This window comes from Halichoerus grypus, chromosome 7 (assembly GCF_964656455.1).
Source record: "Halichoerus grypus chromosome 7, mHalGry1.hap1.1, whole genome shotgun sequence".
Taxonomy (NCBI): Eukaryota; Metazoa; Chordata; class Mammalia; order Carnivora; family Phocidae; genus Halichoerus; species Halichoerus grypus.
In genome coordinates, this window is record NC_135718.1 from 155,562,709 (window position 1) to 155,590,241 (window position 27,533).

General features: G+C 45.9%; 3 protein-coding genes and 1 pseudogene across 22 annotated transcripts in view; 2 read left to right on the forward strand and 2 right to left on the reverse strand.

Annotated features, from left to right (window-relative positions):
• Positions 1–9,404, reverse strand: part of UBAP2L (ubiquitin associated protein 2 like) — a 40,014-nt gene extending 30,610 nt beyond the window's left edge. For 11 of the 18 annotated variants that reach the window (XM_036086774.2, XM_036086781.2, XM_036086779.2 and 8 more), the window contains exons 1-4: positions 9,223–9,325; positions 4,883–5,012; positions 4,111–4,188; positions 3,416–3,526 (exon numbers count right to left, since the gene is read on the reverse strand). In XM_036086774.2, coding sequence (XP_035942667.1) covers positions 3,416–3,526; positions 4,111–4,188; positions 4,883–4,972 — 279 coding nt within the window. In that variant the 5' untranslated portion in view covers positions 4,973–5,012; positions 9,223–9,325. Of the gene's footprint in view, positions 1–3,415; positions 3,527–4,110; positions 4,189–4,882; positions 5,013–8,880; positions 8,904–9,222 lie in introns of those variants that run through there. The other 7 variants (XM_036086786.2, XM_036086783.2, XM_036086790.2 and 4 more) reach the window with 3 other exon arrangements.
• Positions 9,405–9,574: 170 nt separating this feature from the next.
• LTAP1 (lipid transport auxiliary protein 1) lies at positions 9,575–18,446 on the forward strand. Of its 2 annotated transcripts, XM_036086838.2 has the most exons (7): positions 9,577–9,885; positions 10,231–10,332; positions 13,803–13,920; positions 14,135–14,188; positions 14,809–14,975; positions 15,059–15,117; positions 17,982–18,446. In XM_036086838.2, exons 1-7 carry the CDS (start codon positions 9,820–9,822, stop codon positions 18,175–18,177), a joined length of 762 nt encoding a protein of 253 aa, XP_035942731.1. In that variant the 5' UTR covers positions 9,577–9,819; the 3' UTR covers positions 18,178–18,446. The 2 variants fall into 2 exon arrangements, with proteins under 2 accessions (XP_035942735.1, XP_035942731.1); XM_036086842.2 differs by lacking the exon at positions 10,231–10,332 and having other exon boundaries at positions 9,575–9,885.
• A 734-nt stretch (positions 18,447–19,180) lies between these two features.
• Positions 19,181–25,911, forward strand: CFAP141 (cilia and flagella associated protein 141). 2 transcript variants are annotated; one of them, XR_004915651.2, is made up of 4 exons: positions 19,181–19,894; positions 20,138–20,178; positions 24,829–24,924; positions 25,665–25,702. XR_004915651.2 is itself a non-coding variant. In XM_036086845.2 (4 exons), exons 1-4 carry the CDS (start codon positions 19,862–19,864, stop codon positions 25,764–25,766), a joined length of 306 nt encoding a protein of 101 aa, XP_035942738.1. In that variant the 5' UTR covers positions 19,182–19,861; the 3' UTR covers positions 25,767–25,911. The 2 variants fall into 2 exon arrangements, 1 of the variants encoding a protein (XP_035942738.1); XM_036086845.2 differs by having other exon boundaries at positions 19,182–19,894; positions 24,795–24,924; positions 25,665–25,911.
• Positions 20,277–22,574, reverse strand: LOC118532335 (ubiquitin-conjugating enzyme E2 C pseudogene; annotated as a pseudogene).
• Positions 25,912–27,533: the final 1,622 nt, after the last annotated feature.

Sequence of the window (27,533 nt, forward strand, 5' to 3'; positions counted from 1 at the left end):
ACTTCCAAAAGGATTGCCAAGATCTGGATCCAGTGTATCACTTGGCAGATTAGTCAAAGGACCTAGTTATTGGTCCCTAACTTTCAAGGGTGTTTCCTGAGCTGAAAATATTAATTCCCTTTGGATTCAGTGACTCTCAACTTTTTATAATCTTATTCATGTCAAAGCAGAAAAGAACTAAAAGTTTCTAAAACTTAACTTTGAATTCAGAATGAACGAACAGGATTTGACTCTTGGGCACGTTCTCTAATCAAGCAACCCAAAATTTAGGAGGATAACAATTACACCTACTCCTCACCACCCACCCCCCCAACCACACTCCCTGACACGCACAATTTCCTTGCTAAAAAGACCAAGTAGCAGTCAGGACCAAGCCAGAGCCCTGGCCCTGAGACATGTGGACTATAGGAAGCCTTCCATTCCAGGTTTTACATACTGTATTCTCTCTATAGCTCCTAAACTGATATAGTCCAATTAAACTTTCCCCAAAGCAGAATAATCTTGGATTCATTCCAGACTGCAGGATGGAAAATTTGTGAGAAGGAAAGTAAGCTAAACTGTCTTGCAAAAACCTCATCCCTCAGGAAATGAGTTTTATTAAGTTTGAAGTTTTAAAAACACACTCCTTGATTCACACATATTTTGCAGAAAATATGTACAAATAAAAACTCCCAAACACCAAGACTACCAGATCTTTACAACCCTAGTTACCATCTTACTCAAACAACGACCCACTGCTCAGCAACAGCTATCCAATATCTAATAACTTCCAAGAATACGGACCAAGTATAATATGAAATGACTATTAATTTTTCCAGGGCTGATAATATTATGGTCATATAGAATATCCTTCTTTAAGGGAAGCATGCTGCAGAGTATTTTATTTATGATGATTGTAACTTGCTTCCAAATAATTCCAGTGTCCATCAATGGATGAATAAACAAAATGTGGCATTTACATATAATGGAATATTGTTCAGCCTTAAAAAGGAGTGAAATTCTGACACATGGCCACAACATGGATAAACTCTGAAAACACTATGCCAAGTAAGAAGACATAAAAAAAACAAATACTGTATGGTTCCATTACATGAGGTACCTAGAATAGGCACATTCATAGACACAGAAAATAGAAGAGGTTACCAGGAGCTGGGAAGACAGGGAAAGGGGGAGTTACTGTTTAAGAGATACAGTATTTGTTTGGAAAATAAAAAAGTCCCAGAAATGCGTAATGCTATGGGTTGCACAACATTGTCAGTTTACTTAATGCCACTGAATTGTACACTTAAAAATGGTTAAAATGATAGATTTTAAATATATTTTACTATAATTTTAAAAAAATGTTTTTAAGTTAAAAACTCAGCTTAAGGGCGCCTGGGTGGCTCAGTTGTTAAGTGTCTGCCTTCGGCTCGGGTCATGATCCCAGGGTCCTGGGATGGAGTCCCACATCGGGCTCCCTGCTCGGCGGGAAGCCTGCTTCTCCCTCTCCCACTTCCCCTGCTTGTGTTCCTGCTCTCGCTATCTGTCTCTGTCAAATAAATAAATAAAATCTTTAAAAAAAAAATCAGCTTAAAATTATAGCAAAATCATAACCATAATTCTAAAGAATCTACAACAGTTCACTAATAATTTTTAAAAAGATTAAGTATCCACCCAGGACTTGGCAGCTCCTCGCTGCCTAGTCTTCCAGGCCAAGCTCATTCCACACTACAGCTGGTGGGTCATTTTATGCTCACAGTAGCTTCAATTCATAAGTTATAGTACCTCTATTATACCTAAATCTGCATCAGAAACCCTGGAAACTAGACTCAAAACAGTTAGCTTTCAGAGTTTTCAGCTAGTCTGTCTCAAAACCTGGCAAGTTTCAGAAACCTGTCACCTTTTCCCTTCTCTATGGTATGTATCAGCTGCTGGCACTACCCAAGTTCTATAAGGAAAAGGAATTACTATGATCTTCCCAAAGGCACTGCCAGTTTTCTGATATGATCTCATCCACCCAAATACATCCAACATCCCCTGGCAGTTGGTACTACTCTCCACTGGTTTCACTAGCAGCTGGTTTACTTGTGGCATAAGCTTACATTCTCCAGTTTATTTTCCTTTTCTGATACTATGGATGGTTAGATTTGTAGCATTAGGCAGAAGATGCTGGAAGGTGAAACAAAATGTGACTTGAAGGAAAGAGGGAGGGAGGGAGGGAGGGAGGGAGGGAGGAGGAAGGAAGGAATCCAGACTTTTAAGTCATGAGTAGTCCCACCTCTTCCCCCAACCCAAAAATCTTGCAGACAATTATTCTAATAAACTCAAAGTGAGCCAAAGGCACTCTTATCTGATTATCCAAACAGTAATTTTCAAATAAGATCAATAATGTAAAATCTAAGACCACACTTTTTTTTTTTTTTTCAAGTAAACTTTACACCCAACATGGGGCTTGAACTCACGACCCTGAAATCAAGAGTCACCTGCTCCCGACTGAGCCAGCCAGGCTCCCTTAAGACCACATTTTTGAAGAGAAAAATCCACAAATTTAAGTTTAATGACTAAAAAAAGTTTTCCACTATTATTTCCTATTGTCTCAAGGAAACTGACAAACCTCCAACATTTAGCTAATGTGACACTGTAACACCAGTAAGCTGATCTCTCTAAGGGTGAACTCTGGTTATCTCTCCCAACCAAAGATCCCCAGTGTAAGACCAAGTAAATGAAAATTACTTTAAGATGATACACTGCTCATTAAAACAATAAAGTTCTCTGCTAAGCACCACAGGAACATCCCAAAGGTTAGTAAGGCAGAACCCCTGTTCTTAAGGGACTTAACAATTTGGGACAATGATAAGACAAGCACAAAAATACAAGGATCTCATTAAGTGGAAAGGAGAAGAGGTGAAATTCTAGGGCAAGAGGTCCTCCAAGATATCCCCTATCATCTCCAGGGACGGTCAAAAGGCTGTTAACACTCTCTCTGCTACCTCAACAGAAACAGGTTCAAGCAATGAAAATGTATTGTAAAAGGTGACACTGATGACAATGTCTTGAAATCAGAATCCACTAGTTTGTGTGACTTTATTCAACAGCAACAAAACAGGTGAGCAGAATATTCTATGATTAGTAACTAAGGCTGATACATAGCATCTCTAATTCAGACTAACCCAGTCTGGAAAACAGTAGCTAGCCTAGAATGAATAATTTATTCTAAGCAAATTAAAAGAGACAGATTTTATGTTTTCTCCTACTTATTGTATATAAATTTTAAGTATTTGCAACCCACAGCAAACGATCTCCAGGACAGTTCTCTGCTCCATTTGGAGAATAAGGTACTCTCCTTTAAGTTGAGTTACTCCACTTGCTATTTTTAGAATATTCTGAGCTTCTCAGCCAGGGACCCACTTTCTCGAACGCTCTATTAACACTCTACCGTATCTGGGTTTCCTTCCAGTAGGACATTGATGGCTCTGTTGACATCTCCATTGCAGTCATGCAAAGCAATGACACATTCATCCTGGTTCTTGCCTGTGATATCAATCAACTGAAAGAAAAAGATCAGCAACCATCATGAACAAGCTTGCACTCCTCACAAAAGGAAACCAGGTGAGCAAGAGAAAGGGGAGAAGATACCAACTGAGTCTGAAGGAACCCCAGGCTTAAAAAAGCAAAATATGCAGAATTTTGGTATTCTAGTTCAATAAGCAAAATATTACCACCTCTGATTAGGAATGGGGTCAAAAGTATTTATAAAACAATCAAACAATAAAGTATCTAATAGACAATCAAACCCAGAAGCACATAGGCTTCAGCATACCATGAATTTCTACAGTTCCTAGATGGCACAACGCTCAAAGTCGCTAGAAAAATGGCATCAACAAAGTCATCCGATAAATAAGAAGTTAAAATTAAGATAAAACCTTTTCGAACAAGGTAGCTGTCTAAAGGGGGGACGGTAAATCAGACAACAAAAGCATTTACTTACTGGCTTAACCTATTTTATTTCAGGTCATAATTCTTTTAATACCTACAAGTACAAAGTACCCTGGTAGCGATCTATGACATTTAACTATGCTTTAATCCTGATGTCTTTCCCCATGGCTTATAGTAAATCAGCAACACACTCACTTGTTTCACCTTTTCCTCAAAGTCAGCATCATTATGGTCTGAAATCATCTGTGCAAGTCGAATTTGTTCCGCAGTGGCCTAGAAATTAAGACAAGTTCAAGAAAGCATGATCAAAAGACAACAGTTTAGAGAAATAAGAGGGACCTATGTAGTCAATAATCCACCCCACCTCCCAGCCCAATTTCCTTCTCCTTGTTACAAATGACCAAGTAGTAAAACACTAACATCAATTAAGATGCCTAAATTTGCAAAATGACAAAAAAGTGAACACTGAAGCTATTAGTATTCCACTCTATGATCCCTAAAAAACCAGGGAGATTTCCACAAATGTTCACAGTTAAAGAAGCTCCCATTTTGGGATCAGAGCACCTCTCTGAAACATTTGTGCCTTAAATAATTCACATTTATTTGCAAAGTCATGTGTAAACCCTGTTCCTGTTTCTGCAAGGACCAATGCCACCCCCTTATCTCTAGGGCTGAGAATAACATAAGATTTAGTCTGAGGGAAATGCTACCTTAGAGATACAAAGCACAGACAAGACCCATTCTTTCCAAGTCTCATAATGCAGTATTAAACAACAAAAAGCAAGCAAAGTGCATCATAGCATATCATTAACAGTCATCAGACCCTAAGTAAAAACAGCCAAGTACTAGAAAACAAGAATAAAAAACCCAAACCAAGAATCCAAAGCACAGAATGATGCTGCACTGGATGGAAACCAGTATCAACCAGCAATGCTACCAATAAATCCGTATCCCTTGGGTTCTTTACCTGTGGCCGCTGCTTGTGCTGTGTCTGGTTTTGGTTTTGAGGTTGTTCCCAGTTTCCCCGGGCTCGGTTAGTGCCCACCGACGTCATCATTTACAGTATATACAAATAACAGTATTTACAAGGTAGAATACTGAAAGATTTAAAAAAATAATACTTTAGATGTTAAATACAGGCAAAATATGTTTTCAAGCTCTCTTTCATCAGCATCTTCACCAAACACTTTCATTTTTTTAAAAGCAACAAACCAAGAAAATTCATCTGTTCTTAAGACATATTTAGCTTGATAAATTCCTTAAGGAACAATGGCTGTTAATCCATTTCTGTAGAACAAGAAATATATAAAGCATGTGTTAAGTGATGGTTTGTTTTTTTTTTTAAAGTCATGGGCACAGTTTGGTTACTAGTCTCCTATACACAAGCTTTGTGAAGTTTTGTTATCTTGATAGCAAGTAAAACAATGTTAATAATCAAAAGCCTTCTACACAGAAATATCTGAAGTCCCTTTGACAGAAGGAAAGATAATCAGCAAAACCTGGAAACAAAAGCCTTCCAGGAAGGGGATTAGTCTATACTCCAAACAAATAAAAACAATTTAAAATACTGTACTCAGTCTACCTATGAAAACAGTCCTACCTCCCTTACAACCAGTTTATGTAAGTTGCATGCAACCTCCATCACTTGGGAAAGGACAAGCTCAAATCTAGCCTTTCTCCCTCAAGTTGTATCTCTCCTCATGCAGTGGGAGCTTCTATAACCTTCAACAAAGCAAGTATTAGCCCCAGCGACTGCTCAGAATCTCATTCTCTGGATAATTCCAACACACTGTTTTTGCAGCAACTTCTGTTGACCTCCTAGTCCACAGCTCCCAGGCACCAGAAATGCAAATACTCTTTACCACTCACCTTAATATATAGAGAATCCCAAATCTGTCCCATACCAAAAGCACCTAGCACAAAGTTTTATTTGGAAGAAAGGGCTTCTAGGATTATCATTTAATTAAAAAAAAAATTTTTTTTTTTAAAGAAGAGTTGGGATTTTTTTTTAAGGTTTTATTTATTTGAGAGAGAGAGAAAAAGCACAAGCCAGGGGAGCGGCAGGCAGAGGGAGAGGGAGAAGCAGGCTCTCCGCTGAGCAGGGAGCCCAATGCGGGGCTCGATCCCAGGACCCTGAGATCATGACCCGAGCCCAAGGCAGATGCTTAACCAACTGAGACACACAGGTGCCCCTAGGATTATCATTTTAAACTTGAGACATTATTGCCAGCAATGGGACTTTGTTGTGTCTTTAAAGAGACAGAGAACAGGCAGGGCCTTCCCAAAACCAGAATGGTTTTTGTTATTAACAGTTCTAGCAAGCTAGGATTCTCCTGAACTTAAGTTCCCTCATTCATACTTTGCTTTATAACACAACCTCAGTGGCTGCATTTAGTAAACAAAGAAAATACCCACCATACGATGGAGCGCTCAAAATAAGACTGGAGCGCTCAAAATAAGACGTTACTCTGCACTGTTTTATTCCCTCCCAAAGAGGATAAGTTTATATTTTCTGCTCTACATGTAATTTTTTTCATTAATGAAACTTTATATGGGTAATGCTAGACTGCCCAAAAGACACTGATGAATTTGAGGGAGAGGTAGGTTGGGCTTCTAAAGAAATAGAGAAGGATTATTAGGGAAGTGAATTTCACTGGTTTTTCAGGTCACAAAGAAAGCTAACTTCCCTGAGGATAAATTCTTCACCAAGTTGGATCAATAGGCTGCACAGGTCTTTGTTTTTGATACAGTATTAAGAATTAAGAGTTTTACATTCTCTACCACCAAAATTTTTAAAGAAATCTCAGAGCTAATTCTTTAACCACTACCTCTTCTCCCTACACACATGCACATGTGCACACAAAAGCCTGTAAATATTTCTAGCTAGTACAGGATTATTTGCTACACAGTAGTCCATTTTCCCAGACTGGCATTATAGCCAAGTTTCAGCACTCATAAAAAAACAAGTGTTCTTTAACCAGTACCCCCGGATTCAAATCAAAGAGAAAAATAAAAACTAGATGAAAACTATTATACTTAATAATCGGCTCTAAAATGAATTTCTAATGCGAATAAATGCGCCTGTAACTTACAAATATTGACTGCTTTCTACTTCACTTGTGATTTCAACTTACAAGCATAAGTAATACTACAAATATGAATTGCATGACTAGCAATATGGATGACTACATATACTGTACCAGTGTAAATATATTAAAAAGTCATCTTGAAAGCCACATAATTACTGAGGAAAAATCCTGATCAGTCAGGCTGTTAACTTCCATTTCTTTCTTACAAGTGCTTTGAAATGTGTGACTAAGAAATTTTTACCACCTAGGTAGTAACAACACTGAGCGACAGGTCAAAAGTAAGTGATCTGGGATGGATCACCAGAGGGCACAAAATTAGTAGCCTTTTAGTAGCAAGCAGAGACACATACCTAGAGTTATCACAGTGGAGGGGAGGAATCTTAAGTACTTTTCCTTAGAAAATAAAAATATTTACGGGAAACACATGAGAAGTGCTGGGAGACCAAGGGAACAGTGCAGGAACAAATACTGGTTTCAACACAGGAGTGCCCTTGACCATCTTTTGAAAACCAGCTACTTGAAAAAATAGCCAGAGAAATTTTACGGAAAAAAATAAATAACAAGTATTTATTGAGTATCTACTATTTTAGGAAATACAAAAGCAGTATGACTTGGTTGCTGCCCTCAGGGAGCTTACAATCTAAGTTGAGAAACAATTCAGACACTCTGAAGCTGGACTGAGTAAGTAAGGCTTGGTAAGTAACAGAACAACTAATTCCCCTAGATGCTTTGTAGAAATGACCCCAGTATCCCCTTCTCCATATATTCGAGTCTAATTTTAAAAAAGAGTACTTGCCAGTTAGGACACATTCAGCAAAGAGGGGCTTCAAAAATCAGAAACAAAACAGTACATTTTAAGGTCTTTCATCATTAGTTCCGGGCCAGCAATACTTGCTGTTCACAACGGAAATAATCACTGGCACAGCCTACTCTTTTAAGGACAATGGTGTAGGATCTCAAAGCAGTTTTATCAACCCATACACAACTAACACGTTTTCGTCCTCCAGTAAGGCTGGTTGTCACTGACCCCCATCACCTCCCAGCAAGTCACATCACACATCCCCCAAGCAGGATATGGGCGGTGAAAGGTGGATGGAGAGGACACAAAAAAAAGCATTTCTCCATCTAATACTCAGGGACACTCAAAGGCGAAAACGGTAACAATGACAACAAAAAAGGCCTGTTACTGTGGTGTTTTTCCTTCCACAACATCCTACACCAGAGGTGGCTACATTTCAAGAACGGTGGAGGAGCAGTCTCCTGTTTGTGACATCAGTTTGCAAAGCAATTTAGGGATTGTCCACAAAGTGAAGGGTCGGAAGAAATTCGGAATTCCTGTCCTATTACGAGAAGAGTGAACAAACACCCCAGGGCTCTAGTGACGTCCCTTAGGCGTAATACACCCTACGGGGGTCTCCCCGTCCAGCTTCCCCAGTAACATCACAACTGTCTGGGGTACCCGAAACTACAGCATGGACAACAGCAAGCCAACGACAGCAGCCACGAATACATTCCCAAAGCCGGGGCGCTGAGAGAGAAGGAAGGGCAGCCAGAGGAGCTGACAAAGAGGCTGGAAACGGAGAGGGGACGCAAGCCCACGCGTGGAGGATGGGAGGCTCACCCCGCGCCGCGCCACCTCGGGAGCTCCCGGGGCCAATCGCCTCCTCACCTCCCACCCGGAACAAATTAATCCTCCGCACTCCAAACTGAGGGCCACATGGGGGAGTTTGGGGCAGCTCCACCCCACCGCCCTCCCCCCGCCCGCCACCCCGAAACCAGGCCGGATCTGGACCCGAGGAGGCCCGCAGCGGGCCGGGAAGGGAGGAGGCCGCCTCGTCGTATTCACAGGCAGCGGCCAGGGCACAGCGGGCCCTACCTCAGGCGGGGCCCAGGCCGCGCTCGCTCGCGCTCTTCCTCGCTCTCCCTGCTCAGGCTCTAGCCGCATGGCCCCCCCCTCCGGCTGCCCAAGCCCCGCCCCGGCCACGCTCCCAAATCGAGGCCCCGGCTCCGGCGCGGCCCACTAGGCCGCAAATCCAACCATAAACAAAACCCCCGGCGGCCGACTCGAGGGGGGGCGCCGGGCTCGCACGACCGGGAGGGGTGTCCAGTGGGGGGAACGCACGGGGCGGGGGGCCTACGGGGGGGGGCCCGGCGGGGTAGGGGAGAAGGGAGGGAGGGGAAAGGGAGACCGCGGATTTAAAGGGGCCGCGGACAATACCCGGCCCCGCCGCGCTGCCGCTGCCGCCGCCGCCGCCGCCAACGCCGCTGCGCTCCCAACTTTACCTCAGTCTCCTCCACACTGACACCCCGGGCCGCGCCGCCCCTGTCACGTGACGTGAGGTTCCCTCCTCCCCACCCCCTCCCTCCTTTCCTCTCTCGCGCTCGCTCTCGCGCCTTCCCCCCCCCACTTGCCTGCCTGCGTCCCCCGGCACGTGACGCGAAAAGGGACGCGCACGCAAGCGTGCGCGCACCACTCCGCCACGAGCCGCGGCGCTGCGGCTCCGCGCGTCCGCCCCGCCTCCGCCGCGTGACGCACGGGCGGCCTCCGCTTCCTGTTCCTGCGTCGTTCGGCGCGCGCAGCCCGCGGGGCCGGTGCGGGCCTGGGTCACGTGCTGGGGGTAGCGGGAAGGCGACGTTCTTCTTTCCTGGGTTCCCATCCGCCATGTTTTCAGGCCGGGTCAGCCTTGGTCTCTCCTCGTGAGGAAATGGCCGGGGGGTTTCGGGGACCCCAGGCGCCGGTGCCTCGGCGGAGCCCGGGCTGACGAGGCAGGGCGGCGGGGTGACCCGCAGCAGTTGTGCGCGGGGTGGGGAGGCCATGGCGTCCGGCAGTAACTGGTTGTCCGGGGTGAATGTCGTGCTGGTGATGGCCTACGGGAGCCTGGTGAGGAGATCCCCCACCCCCTCGTGCCGTCGCGTCTGACCCGGTAGAGGCCCTTGTCGCGGGCACGCCCCCGTCCTCAGCCTCCACCACTCACCTGCGCCTCTTCTGGGCCTGGACCCCTACCTGCCCCAGGAGCCCCTGGGGAGCGAAGCCGCCGCCTCGGCCGCCCCGGCCTGCCCACCCCGGCCCGTCCCCGCGGCCCGCGCGGGCCCTGCTCTGCCCCAGGCTGGACCCCGAAGCACCCCTGAGAGCCACATCTGGGCGTTTCAAACGGAGGCGTGCCCTTTTTTTTTAAACTGTCTTTTCTATTAAAGATTCCTTCCTTCTCTCGTGTCTTTTGGACAGGTGTTTGTGCTGCTCTTTATTTTTGTGAAGAGGCAAATCATGCGCTTTGCAATGAAATCCCGAAGGGGACCTCATGTCCCTGTGGGACACAATGCCCCCAAGGTAGGTCTTCACGGCACGCGGTGGGCCTGCTGCTCCCGCTCCGGCCGGGCCCCCAGGAGACGCCTGTCGCCTCGAGCGTGACTTTAATGCGCACGTGTCCTCGTCCCGGCCCGTGCGCTCGGCCCAGCGGAGGGAGCGGCCGGGGGCGCTCGGGGCCGCGGGTCCCGCTCTGCGGCGGCGCGGCGGGCGCTTTGCCCGCCAGCTTCAGGTTTTGCGTGTGCGGAGTGAAGGACTTGGATTAGAATGGGCCGCTCTGGGGGTAGGCGCTCCCAGGTCAGCGTGGTGTTTTGTGTTTAGGTTTTACTTTAGGAGGGGCTAGGGGGTTCCTCAGCCCCAGGGCGGTGCGAAGGGCTGCCTTTGCGGAACCTTAGATGGACGCGGGCCTCAGAAAGCGTTTAGTTGCCCCGTTCGTGTGACGAACTGAGACCTAAGAGAAGGCAGGCGCTTGCTCCGGGCCACAGCCCGGGAATACCCGAGTGGGCTTGTCCGAGCTTTCTCCTCAGGTAACTGTCTTTTCTTGGCTTTTAAGTATCTACCCTGCGCCCGCTCGCTCTCGCTCTCTCTCCAATAAATAAATAAAATCTTAAAAAAATTTTTTTCTCTCTCCCAATTCTGTACCTGCGGGAGTCCCGCGGGTGTGTATCTAGCTGCCGTGGCGGCGTTTCCGCCGTGTCTGACAGGCGTCTGAGACGAGCCGTCTAAACCACAAGTCTCGGGCCCCCCGGCTCCACGCTCTCGTGTGGCTGTCGGTGATCCCAGGGTCTAGCTGGGATCCAGCTACAGGGCTTGGATTTCCAACGTTTAAGGTGCGGTTACGTGCCCTGGAATGACCTTCCTCCAGTCTTCTCTTGGCTATAGCTGATTTGCTCTTTAGAGCTTAGCTCAGATGTTATTCTTCCCCGAAGAAGAATGTTTATTATCTATTTTAAAGTAGGTGCTCTTTTTTATTTTCTCATGGTGTCCTGATATTTTTCTAGATACCGTTTTACTACAAATTTTCTTTTACGTCTGTCGATTTGTTTAATACGCAGTTTCCACTAGACTGTAAGCTTCAAGAATGCAGGCTCTGCGCCAGTTCTGTTTACCACAGTAAAGCCAGGGCCTACATGTAGTAGGTACCCACTAATCTGCTACTGAGGGACAAACAGGCTAGTGGGAGAATTAGAGTACTACACGGTTCTCTCAACTCCTAGATCCCTGTTCTGTCATCAACCAGTGCTGTTAATCCTCCTCCTTTTTTGTTCTTTGCTGAGGTAGTTCATGGAAAACCTTAAGGAAGGTGTTGGGGCCTAAAACCTCAACAGAGCTTCTTCCACATTCCCTCAGTTCTCCAAATGCCACCTGCTCTCCGTAAGAGGGATATAGGGTTGGCTTCCAGCGCATCATGATCCAATCAAAACTTTGATTATTTAGGAGCTCTCTGGATTAGATGAGATAAGATTCCTTCTGCTTTAAAAAGTTCTCTCATCTAAATTCTCATTTATTGCTGCTGGAAGTGCAAATGAGTAAAACTGCTTTGGCAAATAATTGGGCATTATCTAGTAAGATTGCACATGTACCTAATCCATAGTGCAGCAGTTCCACTCTTAGCATAAAGAAATTAGTTTTTGCTGTTTTTGTACCAGAAGACGTGTATAAGGGTGTTCATTTCAGTGATTGTGATATTTCAAGAAGAAACTGTTGGTCCAGATGTCTACTTGAGAATATATAATGATATACTTGTATTCTGGAATACTATAAGAATTAAAAATAAGCTAAGCAACACAAATGAAACACTAAAGCATTTTTGAATGAAAAAGTCACAAACTTGAGTGAATTTCAAAAACATGCTGAGTGAAAAAAACCAGAAAGCCATTCATAAAAAAGTATCTACCATTTTGTTCCATTCCATTTTTATGAAATTCTACAACAGGCAGAACTATATCAATAGAAAGTACATAATTGTTGCCTGGAGCAGGGAGGGAGAGGTTGACTGCAAAGGGATATGAAGAATATTTTGGGGTGATGGAAATGTTCTGTGTCTTGGTTGTAATGGTGGTTGAGTGGGTGTATTCATTTGTCAGAACTCATCAATCCACACAAATTGGATGCATTTTATCACATATAAGTTCAACCTATTGTAATATATTTAAATTTTCTTTTTTTAAGATTTTTTATTTATTTGACAGAGCGAGCACACAAGCAGGGGGAGCAGCAGAGGGAGCGAGAGAAGCAAGCTCTCCGCTGAGCAGGGATCCTGACGTAGATCTCTATCCCAGGACCTTGGGATCATGACCTGAGCTGAAGGCAGATGCTTAACCGACTGAGCCACCCAGTCGTCCCAAGTATTTAATATTTTAAAAGACAAGTTGCAAAGGAATTTAAAACATACTTTTCCATTTGTGTAAAGTTCAAAACCAGGCAAAGCTAAACATCTTGTTTAGATTGATAATGTGATAAAACAGTGAAGAAAAACAAGATTGTTGAACAAATTAAGATTGGGGTTTGCATTCAATCAGAGATAGGCACACAAGGCTTCACGGTCATTGGTAACGTTCTAGTTCATAAACAGGATAGTGGATATAGATGTTCATCTTAACGATTTTTATAATTACTTAAAATGTATGTAACACGGATTCCATATATGATATATTTCACAGTGGACGTTTCTAAAGAGTACCAAGAAGTGGCACCTGGTGGGCTCAGTCAGTTAAGCCTCTAACTCTTCATCTCAGCTCAGGTCTTAATCTCAGGGTCCTGAGTTCAGGCCTCACTTTGGGCCCCACATTGGCCTCCACGCTGGATGTAGAGCCTACTTATAAATAAAAAGTTACAAGAAGAAAATCTGGGGCTCTGGCAACCCTCTTAAGTAAGAGAGATGAACTTGGAACTGTTAACAGTGGTCACTTCTGGATAAGTGAGGGGTGGCTTTAGTACCCTTTTTGAATTTTACACCACAGATGTGAATTACCTACTTAAAAGATTTAACGTACTCTAGAAGAAAGCTTTTAGAAGTTCTGTGGTCTACCAGGTAGGGTAGTCTCCAAGCTATTATAAATCATATACAGGCCTCTTTACAGATTTTTAGAGTATGACTTCTGGTTGCTGTCCATTTTTTCTCTCTCTGGAAGTTCTTTATAACACCTAACAGATTTCAAACCCAGTTGAGTCAAATAATGTTGATGCTGTGGAACTTGAAGAAATTCTGGCGGGTTAAAAGATCTAGCTTAGAGATGTACAGTTTAGAGAAGTTTTTAGAGAACCTAATCCCATCCTTAAATTTTTTAGTCTTACCTGGCAATTTTATCAACCATACGAGCATTTTTTCTGCTGCTTTTGTCTTGGTTGTTTGCTTGATGTGCCCCATTTCCAGGTTGATAGAAAGCAAAGTATATAAAATAATAAAAAATAATTTAAAAATAATTTAAAAATTTTTTAAAAAAGCAGAGTATAGGATTAGTGATTGCATATTCTTTTCTCTGTGTGAACAGGACTTAAAAGAGGAGATTGATATCCGGCTATCCAGGGTTCAAGATATCAAGTATGAACCTCAGCTCCTTGCAGATGGTGATGCAAGACTGCTACAGCTAGAAACCCAGGGAAATCAGAGTACGTGGCATGCTCTTGGAGGATACTTCAGTGAGGAATCCCACAAGTTCAGAATTCCTTTGCTCTCCGAGCTGTTAGCATAGCTGCTGGCAAAACCTACACCTGTGCTTCCTCTGTTGCTGGGTATATGTCAGATGCGGGGAGGCAGTTTATTAGCTTGCTGAAGTTTGGAAAATCTGAGCATTATGTCTACGACCAGTCTCTTTTTCAACAGATTGCTACAACTATCTATACAGGATGAAAGCTCTGGATGCCATCCGTGCCTCTGGTAAGGGCTACTTGACAGGATATTCAGGATCCTGAAAGCTCACCTGGGGAAGAGGGAGGAACCCACTTTATATATATTAGAATTTGTCCTTTCTGTATGTCTCTGGCTAGGAGGAATTACCTAGAGTTTTGAGAGTACTAGGTTATTTTCCCTAAGGAAACGATGGAGGCACATTATTTCTTCTTCAGTGAGTGGATTTGTTCTTTAGACCTTTAGTTTCATTAACTGGATGGTGGTGATTTGCTTGTTTTTCCATAAAAGACAGGTGACATCTGCTTTTTCAGTAAGACCAAGATAAATGGTTCTTGAATTTTTTCTGTTCTATGACCATTGTCAGATATGCTTCATCTTTGCTAAAACATGGTTTATATTTCAGAGCCAGGATAAGTACGTAGGAGTGTAAATTGGACAGAGACACTATTGTTTACCATTGGTGTAGCTTATAGCTATGTTGCCACCACCAAATGACCACTCAGACACAGCTCTATATCTGTGGTCTTCTTCATCTGTTAGAATTTCCCCCAGATTCATTCATTGGACCCATTTCTAAATTTGGAAGATAAACTAGAAATACTGGTAAATAGGAGAAGTGTTAACACTGTTATCTGTTATCTCCACAGAGATACCATTTCATGCTGAAGGCAGGCATCCCCGTTCCTTAATGGGCAAGAATTTCCGCTCTTACCTGCTAGATCTTCGGAACACTAGTACTCCTTTTAAGGGTGTGCGCAAGGCCCTCATTGATACCTTGTTGGATGGCTATGAGACAGCCCGCTATGGGACGGGGGTAAGCTGGATGGCCACTTTTTCCTTCCGGGAACTAAAGGGATACCCCAGCCTGAGGGACTCTCACCCTTCCTCTTTCCTCAGGTCTTTGGCCAGAGTGAGTACCTGCGCTACCAGGAGGCCCTGAGTGAGCTGGCCACTGTGTAAGTTTGAAGGGGAGTATGTTGGAGGGGCTGGTTGGAGAGTACGGTAGTGCTGGCCCACCCCCCCCCAGCAAGATGTCCTTCATAAGCAGCATTAACAAAATCACGGTGGCGAGTTGTCCCGTCCTGCCGTCCCTCACATCTGAAAGCATGTGCTGCTTCACAAGCTTGCAGAGGGAGACGCCTCCTACTTCTGTGCCCCCTCTTTTTTCTTTTTTTTTAAGTCCAGGTGAGTAAAATGTCAGAAGTGGCGTAACATTTATATCAAAGGGAATGAAGTTTTTCAGTATAAAGATTTCCTTCTCTTCCAAGGTTTCGGTGTCCTCCTTGTATGTCTTGGTTTGATAAAAGTAACAATTAAGTGCCATCCATTTTTATTAGCATTTATAGCATTAGGAACTCCACATGAGACTAAGGGCCTCACTGTAGTATTAGCTGTTGAGTGTCTGTGTTACTGGAATCCCGACTTTTGTCTGGCGTTTTAAACGTGCACTATTAACATAGCTTCGTGGTGGTGTTTAAGCAAATGTTGAAAGGGTGGACAGGGGGAGCACAAGTAGAATAAAAAGTTAGTTACTGGCCTTGAAAAGAACCGCCTCTGTTTTCTGCTGTGTTGAATATGGCTCTTTCTCAAAAGATAAGGGGTATGTCTGTCCTCTCTTATCTATGTCCTTAAAAATAAACTACTTTGTTCCAGAAACAAAAGGTCCAGTAAAAACGGCTTGGAATAGGAGTGAAAGTTGAACAGGGGAGAGGATGAGAAGGGTGCTTAGTCTGGAAGTCACTTAGGGAGCCTGTTCAAAGTACAGTTTCTTTGAAAGACAAATACCTTCTGGTTCTACTCATCTGGGGTCCCAGAGTCATCAAATTCAGAAAGGAGATGGTGGGTGCCAGGGGCTGGAGGGTTAGGGTTTAATGGGGACAGAGCTTCAGTTTTGCAGCATGAAAAGAGCTCTGGAGATGGTGGGAATGTGAATGTACTTAACAGTGCTGGACTGTAAACATTTAAAAATGGCTGAGATGGTAAATCTTGTGTGTATCCCCCCACAATTTTGTTAAACATTCAGTCCTTGGGAGGCACCTAGATCGCTCAGTCAGGCTCAGTCAGCATCCGACTCTTGTTTTCGGCTTGGGTCATGATCTCGGGGTCATGAGATCAAGCCCCATGTTGGGCTCTGTGCTCAGCGGGGAGTGTGCTTGAGATTCTCTCCATCTTCCTCTGCCCTTCACCCATGTGTGTGCACGCTCTCTCGTTCTCTTTCTCTAAAATAAATCTTTTTTATTTTTTTTTTAAGATTTTGCTTAATTTGAGAGTGTGAGAGAGAGAGAAAGAGAGAGAGGGTACGTGCGCACAAGCAGGAGGGAGGGATACAGGGAGAGGGCGAAGCAGGCTCCCACTGAGCACGGAGCCTGATGAGGGGTTCAAACCCGGGACCCTGGGATCATGACCTGAGCTGAAGGCAGACGCTCAACTGACTGAGCCACCCAGGCATCCCTGCTTCGCCCTCTGCCTCTGCCTTTCCCCCTGCTTTTGTGTTTTCTCTCTCAAATAAGTAAAATCTTTTGAAAATAAATAAATAAATAATTCAGTCCTTGTGGGGCATCGGCTAACTTAGTAGAGCACACAACTCTTAATCTTGGGGCCATGAGTTCAAGCCCCACTTTGGGCATAGAGCTTACTTAAAAAATAAATAGTGGTGCCTGTGGCTGGCTCAGTTGGAAGAGCATGTGCCTTTTTTTTTTTTAAGATTGATTTATTTTAAAGAGAAAAACAGCATGAGTTGGGAGGGGCAGAGGGAGAGGGAGAGAGAATCTCAAGCCGACTCCAAGCTGAGCATGGAACCCAAGGTGGGGCTCAGTCCCAGGACCCCGAGATCATGACCTGAACAGAAACCGAGTCAGACACTCAACTGACAGTGCCACCCAGGTGCCCCGAGTGCTTGACTCTTGATCTTGGGGTCGTGAGTTCAAGTTCAAGCCCCACAGTGGGTGTAGAGATTACTTAAATGAACTTAAAAAAAATAATAAAATAAAAATTCACTCCTTGAATCAAAAACTAATGATGTATGGTGATTAACATAACATGATAAAATTTAAAAATTCAGTCCTTGATTTCTGGTTTCTAGAAAGTTTCAGTGAGTCTAATGAAGAGGATAGGCTCTGAAATCTGACAGATTTGCACCCCAACTCTGTCACTTAATAGCTTTGTGACCTCAGGCAAGGGGGCTCTCAGTTTCCGAACCTGGAAAATAGGGATGTTACCACCATCTAGAGATACTGGGATATCAATATTTGATAAAACACCAAATTTAATGTCCTAACACGTCGTAAGTACTCAATAGCTACTTCTCTATTTTTTGGTGTTCTGTTTTCAAGGGACTGTTTTTGGACTAGGAGTATATTAGTGACATACATTTAATTCAGCAGAATTAAAAGTTTTCTTTTTTTTTTTTTTAAAGATTTTATTTATTTGACAGAGAGAGAGAGAGACACCGAGAGAGGGAACACAAGCAGGGGTGTGGGAGAGGGAGAAGCAGGCTTCCCGTTGAACAGGGAGCCCCATGCGGGGCTCGATCCCAGGACCCTGGGACCATGACCTGAGCCAAAGGCAGACGCTTAACAACTGAGCCACCCAGGCGCCCCTAAAGTTTTCTTTATAGTGAGATGAAGAAAATGTTGAGCCAGAGGCAGGGACTCAGTGGGAAAATTGGTTTCTCTGCTACTTCTAAGCTATCAGATGGGGTTTTAGTAACTAGTTTATAAGATAGAACAAGGACAGGGATCGTTGGTGAATGGATGAGCCTTGAATTGTATTCTTGTGTTGGTCCTCGTTCTGTCCTTGAGCTGCCCTCTCTATTCTCCAGGGTCAAAGCACGAAGTGGGAGCTCTCAGAGACAGCACCAGTCGGCAGCCAAAGACCTAACCCAGTCTCCTGAAGTCTCCCCAACAACCATCCAGGTGACATACCTCCCCTCCAGTCAGAAGAGTAAACGTGCCAAACACTTCCTTGAACTGAAGAGCTTTAAGGACAACTATAACACACTGGAAAGTACTCTGTGACGGGCTGATGGAAGCTGCCATGCTGCTGGGGGGGCCAGCGGCCTCAGGCCATCTGGCTGATGGGTCCAGGTCAGCTGAAATGCACAGTGTCCAGAGCTCTTAGGGTTCGTGCCTAGAGAATCATTCTCCAGCTTGTTCTTACAGCCCATTTCAGAGAATCAGGACTTTATTTTCCCTTGGGAACACTTTTTTTTGGAGTTGAATTCAGATGTTTTTCTTGATGTTTCCATCAATGCTTCCTTAAAAATCCTCACTTGGTTTTGATTGTAGTTCATCTGCCTCTTTTTTTCCCCCTTTTCCACTATAAATAATCCTAATAGTGAGAGTTGGGGTGGCAGGGCCTGGTGTCTTCCATGTCTACCCCTTTATACATAGATGAATGGGGACCATTTGGGTTTGAGACATCTTAGAGGTGATTCGTAGGACGGGCAGACGCGAGCTGGTGGGGAGGTCTAGTGAGGCCATGCATGCTACATGGAACAGCTTGCTGGTGCTCCACTTAATCCAGCGTGTGTGGAAACATTAACACAACTTCCCTGACGTGCAAGGATCTGCCCTTAGGCTTTCTTTCCATACTGTCTTGGATAAATGGAAAAGGGAATGTTGGCATCTGACATAATCCCATCCCCCCACACTTACTGGGGATGCTGTGGGACAGTGAAGAAATGTCAGATCAATGCACTGGTCTGACATTGTAGATTATTTAATAAAATGAACAATTAAAAAAACATATGATTCATTTCTTTATAGTTGCCTTTTTTTTTTAAGATTTATTTGAGGGGCGCCTGGGTGGCTCAGTCGTTAAGCGTCTGCCTTCAGCTCAGGTCATGATCCCAGGGTCCTGGGATCAAGCCCCGCATCGGGCTCCCTGCTCTGCGGGAAGCCTGCTCCTCCTCCTCCTCCCACCCCCCACCCCCACCCCCGCTTGTGTTCCCTCTCTCGCTGTGTCTCTCTCTGTAAAATAAATAACATTTAAAAAAAAAAAGATTTATTTGAGAGAGAACACACATGTGCACGAGCAGGGGGAGGGGCAGAGAGAGAAGCAGACTCCCCACTGAGCTCAGAGCCTGACATGGGGCTGGATCTCATGACCCTGAGATCATGACCTCAGCCGAAATCAAGAGTCAGATGCTTAACCGACTGAGCCACCCAGGCGCCCTGCAGTTGCCTTTTTTTTTTTTTTTTTAAATATTTTATTTATTTATTTGAGAGAGAGAATGAAAGAGAGAGCACAAGAGCAGGGAGGGTCAGAGGGAGAAGCAGACTCCCCGCTGAGCAGGGAGCCCGATGCGGGACTCGATCCCGGGACTCCAGGATCATGACCTGAGCTGAAGGCAGTCGCTTAGCCAACTGAGCCACCCAGGCGCCCTGCAGTTGCCTTTTAATGAAACAGGCGTAGGATATGTTCTTTGGACCTACAATCATACAGAGACCCCACAGAAGAAACCCTAAAATTGGGACTGTGGTCCTTGCTCCTAGAATTGCCTGTGTCACTAATAGAAGGCAGGAGAACCAGGATTCGCTTCAGGTCTCCAGGGCAACAGGCCAGGTGACCAATCAAGTTCTAGGTCCGGGGTTGTTGTTGGAGGTGAATGTGTTGCTATGACTACTGAATCCTGGGTGACCGACTGGACAGAAGGGAGAGCCTGCTTCTCCTGAGCCCGCATCCCGCCAGCTTGTGGACATGTCTGTGGAAAAGACGACAAAAGTTGAAGAGGTGTGCAGAGCTGGAAGGGGGCTGGGTTGGCCAGAAGCAGACCGTTTCCTGAGGGGCCCATGATGTAACTGCTTGCAGCTCCTACCGGCATGTTTTCTTTGGTCCGCTCTGAAAGGAGTAGCGCTCTTGCCCTCACTTCCCCTAGGAAGTGCCATTAACTGTCAAGAAGAGAGGCCCACGGGAAAGGTGCTGGGGATGGGGTGCTGGACGTCAAGGCAGACGAGCAACTTGCTTTTCTTGCAGAGTTTTCCAAGGGTCCTGGGATTTAAGAAGATGGTTGACAGGTAATTTCTGCTTCTATCCCTTCCCTTACCCCTCAGCTTGACCTTGTCACCCGCGTGTCCTCCTCCCCCCTCCCCCCCAGCCACCACTCAGATACACTTCATCCTTGTCCTGGGCTCTTCGGGAAGGAAACGGGTGTGCGGGGGCAGGAAGCGGCCCTTTTCAGGGACAGCCTCCCAGTGCCCACTAGGTCATGCTACCCACACAGTGCTTTTATTGTCTCTCTCTTCCTGTTTGAAGGAAAATCAGATCAAGTTTTTGTTCTTTTATTTTTTAAGTAGAATGCAAGTATTTGTTGTATTAATCATGTGATCGGTATGCAGTAAGTATTTTTTGAGTGAGTGAATGAGAAGATGAGGCTGTATGTCTCTCCTTCACCTGGGAGTTTTTTTTTTTTTATGTTACGTTAATCACCATACATTACTCACCTGGGAGCTTTTTAAAACACATGTGCTCGGGTCTTAACCCAGAAGATTCTGACTACGGTGGTCTGGGATCAGGTAGGATAAGGCTGTTCTTAAAGGTTTCGCAGGTGGTTATACCGAGAGCCAGCAAGGATGTGAGGGAGCAACTGCATATAATTTTAGTGGGAGTCCAGATGGATGCAGCCTTTTTACAAAGACAATTTGATAAAATCTATCAAAACTTAAGATCTCAAAATTCACACATCCTTGGAACTGGCAACTGTACGTCTAGTTTACCTTACATACATATACTCGGTGAAGCATGCAACTCTTGATCTCAGGGTTGTGAGTTCAGGCTCAATGTTGGGTTAGAGATTACTTAAAAAAAAAAAAAAATTTAAAAAGTATAAACTGTCTAGCTGGTTAAATTATGATACAAAAATACTAGGAAGCCTTTACACAGAATGGAGAAAATCTCTATGTGCTGATAGGAAAAGTCCAAATTGTTAAGTGATACTACTTATATAAACATACGAGTTCATGGTAAAAAAAAAAAATACTTGCCGGTATATGATAGAAAAATTTTCTGGAAATATACACGGGAAACAATAACTTCGTTGAGAACTGGGGTTGAAGAACAAAGTTTTCACTTTTAGTATATATTTTTTAAGATTTTAGTTTTTTATTTTTGTTAACATTTTATTTATTTGAGGAAGGAAGAGGGAGGAGCAGAGGGAGAGAAAGAATTACCAGCAGGCTCCACGCCCAGCATAGGGCCCCACGCGGGGCTCAGTCTCACAACCCTGAGATCAGGACCTGAGCTGAATTCAGGAGTCAGACACTTAATCGACTGAGCCACACAGGCACCCCAAAGATTTTTTTTTTTTAAAGATTTTATTTATTTATTTGAGAGAGAGAATGAGAGAGAGCACATGAGAGGGGGGAGGGTCAGAGGGAGAAGCAGACTCCTCGCCGAGCAGGGAGCCCGATGTGGGACTCGATCCAGGGACTCCAGGATCATGACCTGAGCCAAAGGCAGTCGCTTAACCAAATGAGCCACCCAGGCGCCCCGGCACCCCAAAGATTTTTGAGTAATCTCTACACCCAGCATGGGGCTTGAACTCACAACCCCAACCAAGATCAAGAGTCACGTGCTCACCAACTGAGCCAGCCAGGTGCCCCTTTTTTTTTAAACCCAGTGTATTTATTGAATAGATTTATCACAAGGGTTCAACCAGATACTTAATTTAAAAAACAGAAACTGCGGGGCGCCTGGGTGGCTCAGTCGTTAAGCGTCTGCCTTCGGCTCAGGTCATGATCCCAGGGTCCTGGGATCGAGCCCCGCATCAGGCTCCCTGCTCCGCGGGAAGCCTGCTTCTCCCTCTCCCACTCCCCCTGCTTGTGTTCCCTCTCTTGCTGTGTCTCTCTCTGTCAAATAAATAAAATCTTTAAAAATAAAATAAAAAATGAAAAACAGAAACAAAAAAAATGATACCACAAATTAAGAAACAAAATGCTAGACAGAAATGAAGGGAAGGACAGAACATCTAAGGAAGAAATAAAAAGACAACACAAGGAGAGAAGCTACACAAGGTTTTTGGCTGGAGACCTTCTTTGAGTAGGTTTCTTACAATACATCTTAAAGGCTATGGGTTTTTCTAGAGCTCGATAACCAAAGGGCTTATCAATGTTGGTTTCTCCTAGCAGGCTCTTGGCGGACAGCGGGATGGTCCTGACATCACCCAGGGCAGACCCCTTGTCCTTCAGGATGTCCAGGCAGATGTTCCCCTGGGTGTCCACGCTGGGGTGGTAGCAGGGTGTGAGGAACTTCACCGTGGGTGCATTGTAAGAGGAAGCACTGGGGAACTCGAGAGAACTTCTACCTCACGTCTTCATCTACTTCGTCAGCTCCTCCATGGTGGTCCCCACCCGTTTGGAAAGGTCTGACTGAGGCAAGGCAGAATTCCTTTGTCCTCAGACCTCAGGAGGGTCATCAGCTCCTGCTGTAGCCTCTTGCCCACCGGGCCTCGCGTGGCACCCCCTGCTGGGCTCAGCTCCTTTGTGGCTGCAGCTGGGTCATGATTTGGGGAGGCCGTCCAGGCAGTATGCGCAGGGAGACAGGAACTTGGAGAGAGCAACTGCAGCTCTCATTTAGTGTATTTCTATATGGGTTAAATTTTCTATCATCTGTAAAAAAATACTTTTTTTTTTTTTTTTTAATTTCAACAGGGCGGGGGGCACCTGGCAGGCTCAGTCAGTGAAACATGTAACTCTTGATCTTGAGATTGTGCGTTTGACCCCACGTTGGGTGTAGAGATTACTTAAAAAAAATCTTTAAGGGCCACCTGGGTGGCTCAGTTGGTTAAGTATTGGACTCTTGGTTTTGGCTCAGGTTGAGATCTCGGGTCGTGATGATGAGGGAGCAGAAGGTAAGCTGAGGTCAAAGTACCCTCCCAGGTGGGATCTGTGCGACATTCCTCTGAAGCTAAGGGAAGGAAACACAAATGGTTAACTTACAGAGATCACAGTCCTGTAGAACAGGAGTCTCCCTCAGTTTATAAATGCCTTAGTGATTTACAAGCAAAAAGCATTCTTATCAATAACCTAATTTCCTAGGGGCGCCTGGGTGGCTCAGCCGTTAAGCATCTGCCTTTGGCTCAGGTCATGATCCCAGGGTCCTGGGATCGAGCCCGCATCAGGCTCCCTACTCCGCGGGAAGCCTGCTTCTCCCTCTGCCTGCCGCTCCCCCTGCTTGTGCTCTCTCTCTGTCAAATAAATAAATAAAATCTTTAAAAAATAATAATAATAATAACCTAACTTCCAGAGGGAAACTCCCAACTGTCTTAACCTTAATGCCTTGCTAGAGGGAAAAACAACCTTAACTTGGCAATGGCAAGGCCTCTCTATCTGTAGGTCCTCTTTAGCATAGGAAAGTTCTTTTGAAAACCTCCCTTTTTCTTACCTCCCCCAACTCCCAAGTATATAATCAGTCACTCCTCACAACAGGGCAGCAGCCCTTTCTGCCCACGGGTCCTGTCCCCGAGCTTTAATAAAACCACCACTTTGCACCAAAGACGTCTCAAGAATTCTTTCTTGGCCGTTGGCTCCAGACCTCACCAACATTCCAAAACCACGTCAGTGCGATGGAGCGAGCCCTGCATCAGGCGCACTCAGTGTGGAGTCTGCTTAAGATTCTCTCTCTCCTGCTCCCTCTGCCCCTCTCCCCCTAAAAAAAATAAAAAATAAAATGCTTTAAGTTTCAACAGGGCTTACCTGTGTGTGTGTGAGAGAAAGAAATGCAGATTCCTCTTAATGTGTTAGGGGCACCTAGGTGGCTCAGTCGATTGAGTGGCTGACTTTTGATTTCAGCTCTGGTCATGATCTCCTGGACCTGGGATCAAGTCCCAAATCGGGCTCTGTGTTGGAGTCTGCTTGGAGTCTGCTTCTCCCTCTCCCTGTGTTCCTCCCCCTCCTCTCTCTCTCTAAAATAAAGTCTTTAAAAAAAAAAAAAAGCAACCTTGGGGTGCCTGGCTGGCTCAGTTGGTGGAGCGTGCACCTCTTGATCTCAGGGTTGTGGGTTTGAGCCCCACGCTGGGTGTAAAGATTGCTTAAAAAATAAAGTCTAGGGGCGCCTGGGTGGCTCAGTCGGTTGAGCATCTGCCTTCGGCTCAGGTCATGATCCCAGGGCCCTGGGATCGAGTCCGGCATCGGGCTCCCTGCTCGGCGGGAAGCCTGCTTCTCCCTTTCCCTCTGCCTGCCACTCCCCCTGCTTGTGCTCTCTCTGTCTCTGTCAAATAAATAAATAAATAATCTTTTTAAAAAATTTTTTTAAAAAAGTCTAAAAAACAAAACAAAACCTAGCAAATGGTTCCAGAATATGTCTAGCTAAGGTTGAGAATCATGGTATAACAGAAAGTATTAATTCTTAGACTGGATTTGATACCCGCGTCTGCCATTAAGTGACCTTGGGCAACTCAGCTGCACTTTGTTTCCTTGTGGTACAATGCAGAAACTGGTATCTATGACACATGGCTATTATGATGATTAAAGGGCCTGCATATTCAACATATCCTAGGTTCTAAGCTGGTTCTAGTTACCCTTTCAGGGAGTTTGCCATCTTCTGACATTGGCATGAGGTTCTGGGCCTCTCCGATGGGGTTTGGGTCTCCATTCCTAACTGACCCGTCCAGCTCCTACCTGTGTACCTGGGGCAGGTGGCGAAATTCACGCGCTCGCTCTCTGTGGCAGACGACACTAAGCCAGAGGAGAAACCTGTATGCTGCTCTAAGGATGCAGGACACCATGGGACAGGAGTTGGCACTGGCCCGTAAGCAGCTACTGATGGTGAGTTCTAGCAAGGGTGACCTGAAGCCTCATCCACTACTATCCTGTGCTGAAGCCCACTGGATTCCCAAACTTAGTTGCTGCCATTACTTGCCCACCTTCTCTGCATTATACCAGAGCAGAAGCTTTTTATTTTTTTTTTTTAAGATTTTTTATTTATTTATTTGTCAGAGAGAGCACAAGCAGGGGGAGTGGGAGAGGGAGAAGCAGGCTTCCCGCAGAGCAGGGAGCCCGATGCGGGGCTCGATCCCAGGACCCTGGGATCATGACCTGAGCTGAAGGCAGACGCTTAACCGACTGGGCCACCCAGGCGCCCCAGAGCAGAAGCTTTTTTCATTAAATGGCTCTTTGTGTTCAGCTGCAGGTGGCATATTCTCGAGTCCCAGAGTGCAGACTAGTCCTTGATCCCCTCATCTCAGTGTCCAGCCCCAGCCCCTCTCTCCCAGGACTCCCACTTCCCGGCATGTCATCATCTTTGTATCCCGGGGGGCCCAGCAGAGCTCATGGTTCATGGTGCTCTCAGCAATTATTTGCTGAACATAGGGCTTCATCCATGGAGAAAAAAATGGGGCGGCATCCCCCTCCCACCCCTGCAGATGCAGCCTCTATGCTTCTGCCTAGCTTTCTGTCACAGCTAAGTCCAAATCTGAGAGGACACAGCTGGAAAGCCACCAGGGGGAGAACGAGAACGAGGGCAAGCAGAAGGCAAACCTCATACTCTGTTCTGTCCTCCCCACCAGGTCCGTCAAGCGGCCCTGCACCAGCTGTTGGAAAAGGAGCATCGGCAGTACCAGCAGGAACTAAATCAGATGGGCAAAGCTTTTTATGTGGAGAGACTCTGATGGAATCTGAAACAAACAAAGATGGCTCTTAAAGGCTCAAATGTAGACATATGGCTCATTCTTCAGTCCTAAATCTTGACTTCTTTGAACAGTGTTTATTCATAGCCATAATCTTAAAACAGCTTCCTGGGTTTTACTCACCACCTCTTAGATCTCACTTCCTCTGGTCTTTTCTGAATAGCTCTGAGTGTGGCTGTTCAGCCACAGGAACCATGTGCTTGGGTGTCAGGAGGCCTGGAGTTCAGGGTTTGGGTCAGCCAGTTATGAGACCCAGGACAGGTCTCTCTTCTCTGGACCCGAATTCGTACCTCTCCCACCCCTGCAAATTGACAGGGTTCCAAACTGAAGTGCCACGGAGGGAAGGCAGGTGAGATAGCGGGTCTAAGGGAGTGAGGAGCACTGAGATTTATGGGGAACTGTTAAGAGCATGTTAAATCTAAAGGCATTCAGATTCTGAAGAATTCTAAAAAGTGCTGATTGATCACATATGTCTATAGTCCACAGAGAAGCTTACTTACGAAGATCCACTTTCCATAAAATGAGACCCCAAGCCCGAGAGATCCCTGTTGTGGAGCCAGGAACGGGTGCGGTGCGGGGACGCCACCAGGCTGACTTCCCGGTTTCTTCCCCTGCTGTCTGTATCCTCATTGGCCACGCGTCCTCTCCACTCTGATCGTGCCCAGCCCCCCACTCCAGGCGGTCGGTGCACTGCACAGCTCACATCTCCCCTCCCCCACCCCCACCCCGAGTCTGGCCCCACCCTCCAGTGTGCGTTCCTCTGATGTCAGAGCCCTCTCCTTTTCTCCCTCCACATCCCACTGATGGACACAAAGCAGCAGCAGGTATAGAGAAGGGTATGGGTTTTGGAGTCAGGTGTGGGTTCAAAGTCCTGTTTCATCCCTTAATTGTTGTCACCTTGTGTAAGTTACTTCTCTGAAAGTGGGGAAAATAATACCCATCTCACAGGATCATTATGAGAATTCAATAAGATAAGGTGTGTAGAGAGCAGGCCTAGTGCTTGAGGAACAGCAGGTATCCTCCCTTTCCCCTCTCAGATTTCCCTGTGACCCAGGCCCTTCTCAGGCCCCTCACCAACCCCCGGCCACCCCCTATGCAGCCGAGATATCACTCCATCCCACGCCTGCCTTTCTGCCCTGTGCATCCATTCATTGTCCAGCTTCCATCAGCCCCACTTCCCAAGAGTCTTTAGTCAATGACTCACAGGTTCCTGCACCCAACAAGACATGGGGCTCATGGGCTGGTTGGGGGAGGCAGGCGTGGGCACGGAAGGAAGGTGAGGGGCACCTGGGTGGCTCAGTCAGTTGAGTGTCGGACTCCTGATTTCAGCTCAGGTCATGATCTCAGGGTTGTGAGATCCAGCCCCGTGTCCTCAGCAGGGAGTCTGCTCAGAATTCTCTCCTTCTGCCCCTCCCCCTCCCCTCTACTCTGTAGAAAGAGAGGAAGGAAGGAAGGAAGGAAGGGAGGGAGGGGGGAGGAAGGGAGGGAGGGAGGGAGGAAGGAAGGAAGGAAGGAAGGAAGGAAGGAAGGAAGGAAGGAAGGAAGGAAGGAAGGAAGGGGTGGTGACCGTGTTATAAGGGACAGAAGCAGGTGCACGTGGCCTGGGTCTGACCCCCAGCCTGAAGCTGGGTCTCCCATTCGGCCTGTCCCTCCCCCCGGCCCCCTCTCTCCACGTCTGTCATCCACCTGCGGCCACGTCCCAACCAGCTCTGCTGCTCCCACTGCCCAGGAGAGCCTGGCCTCCAGAGA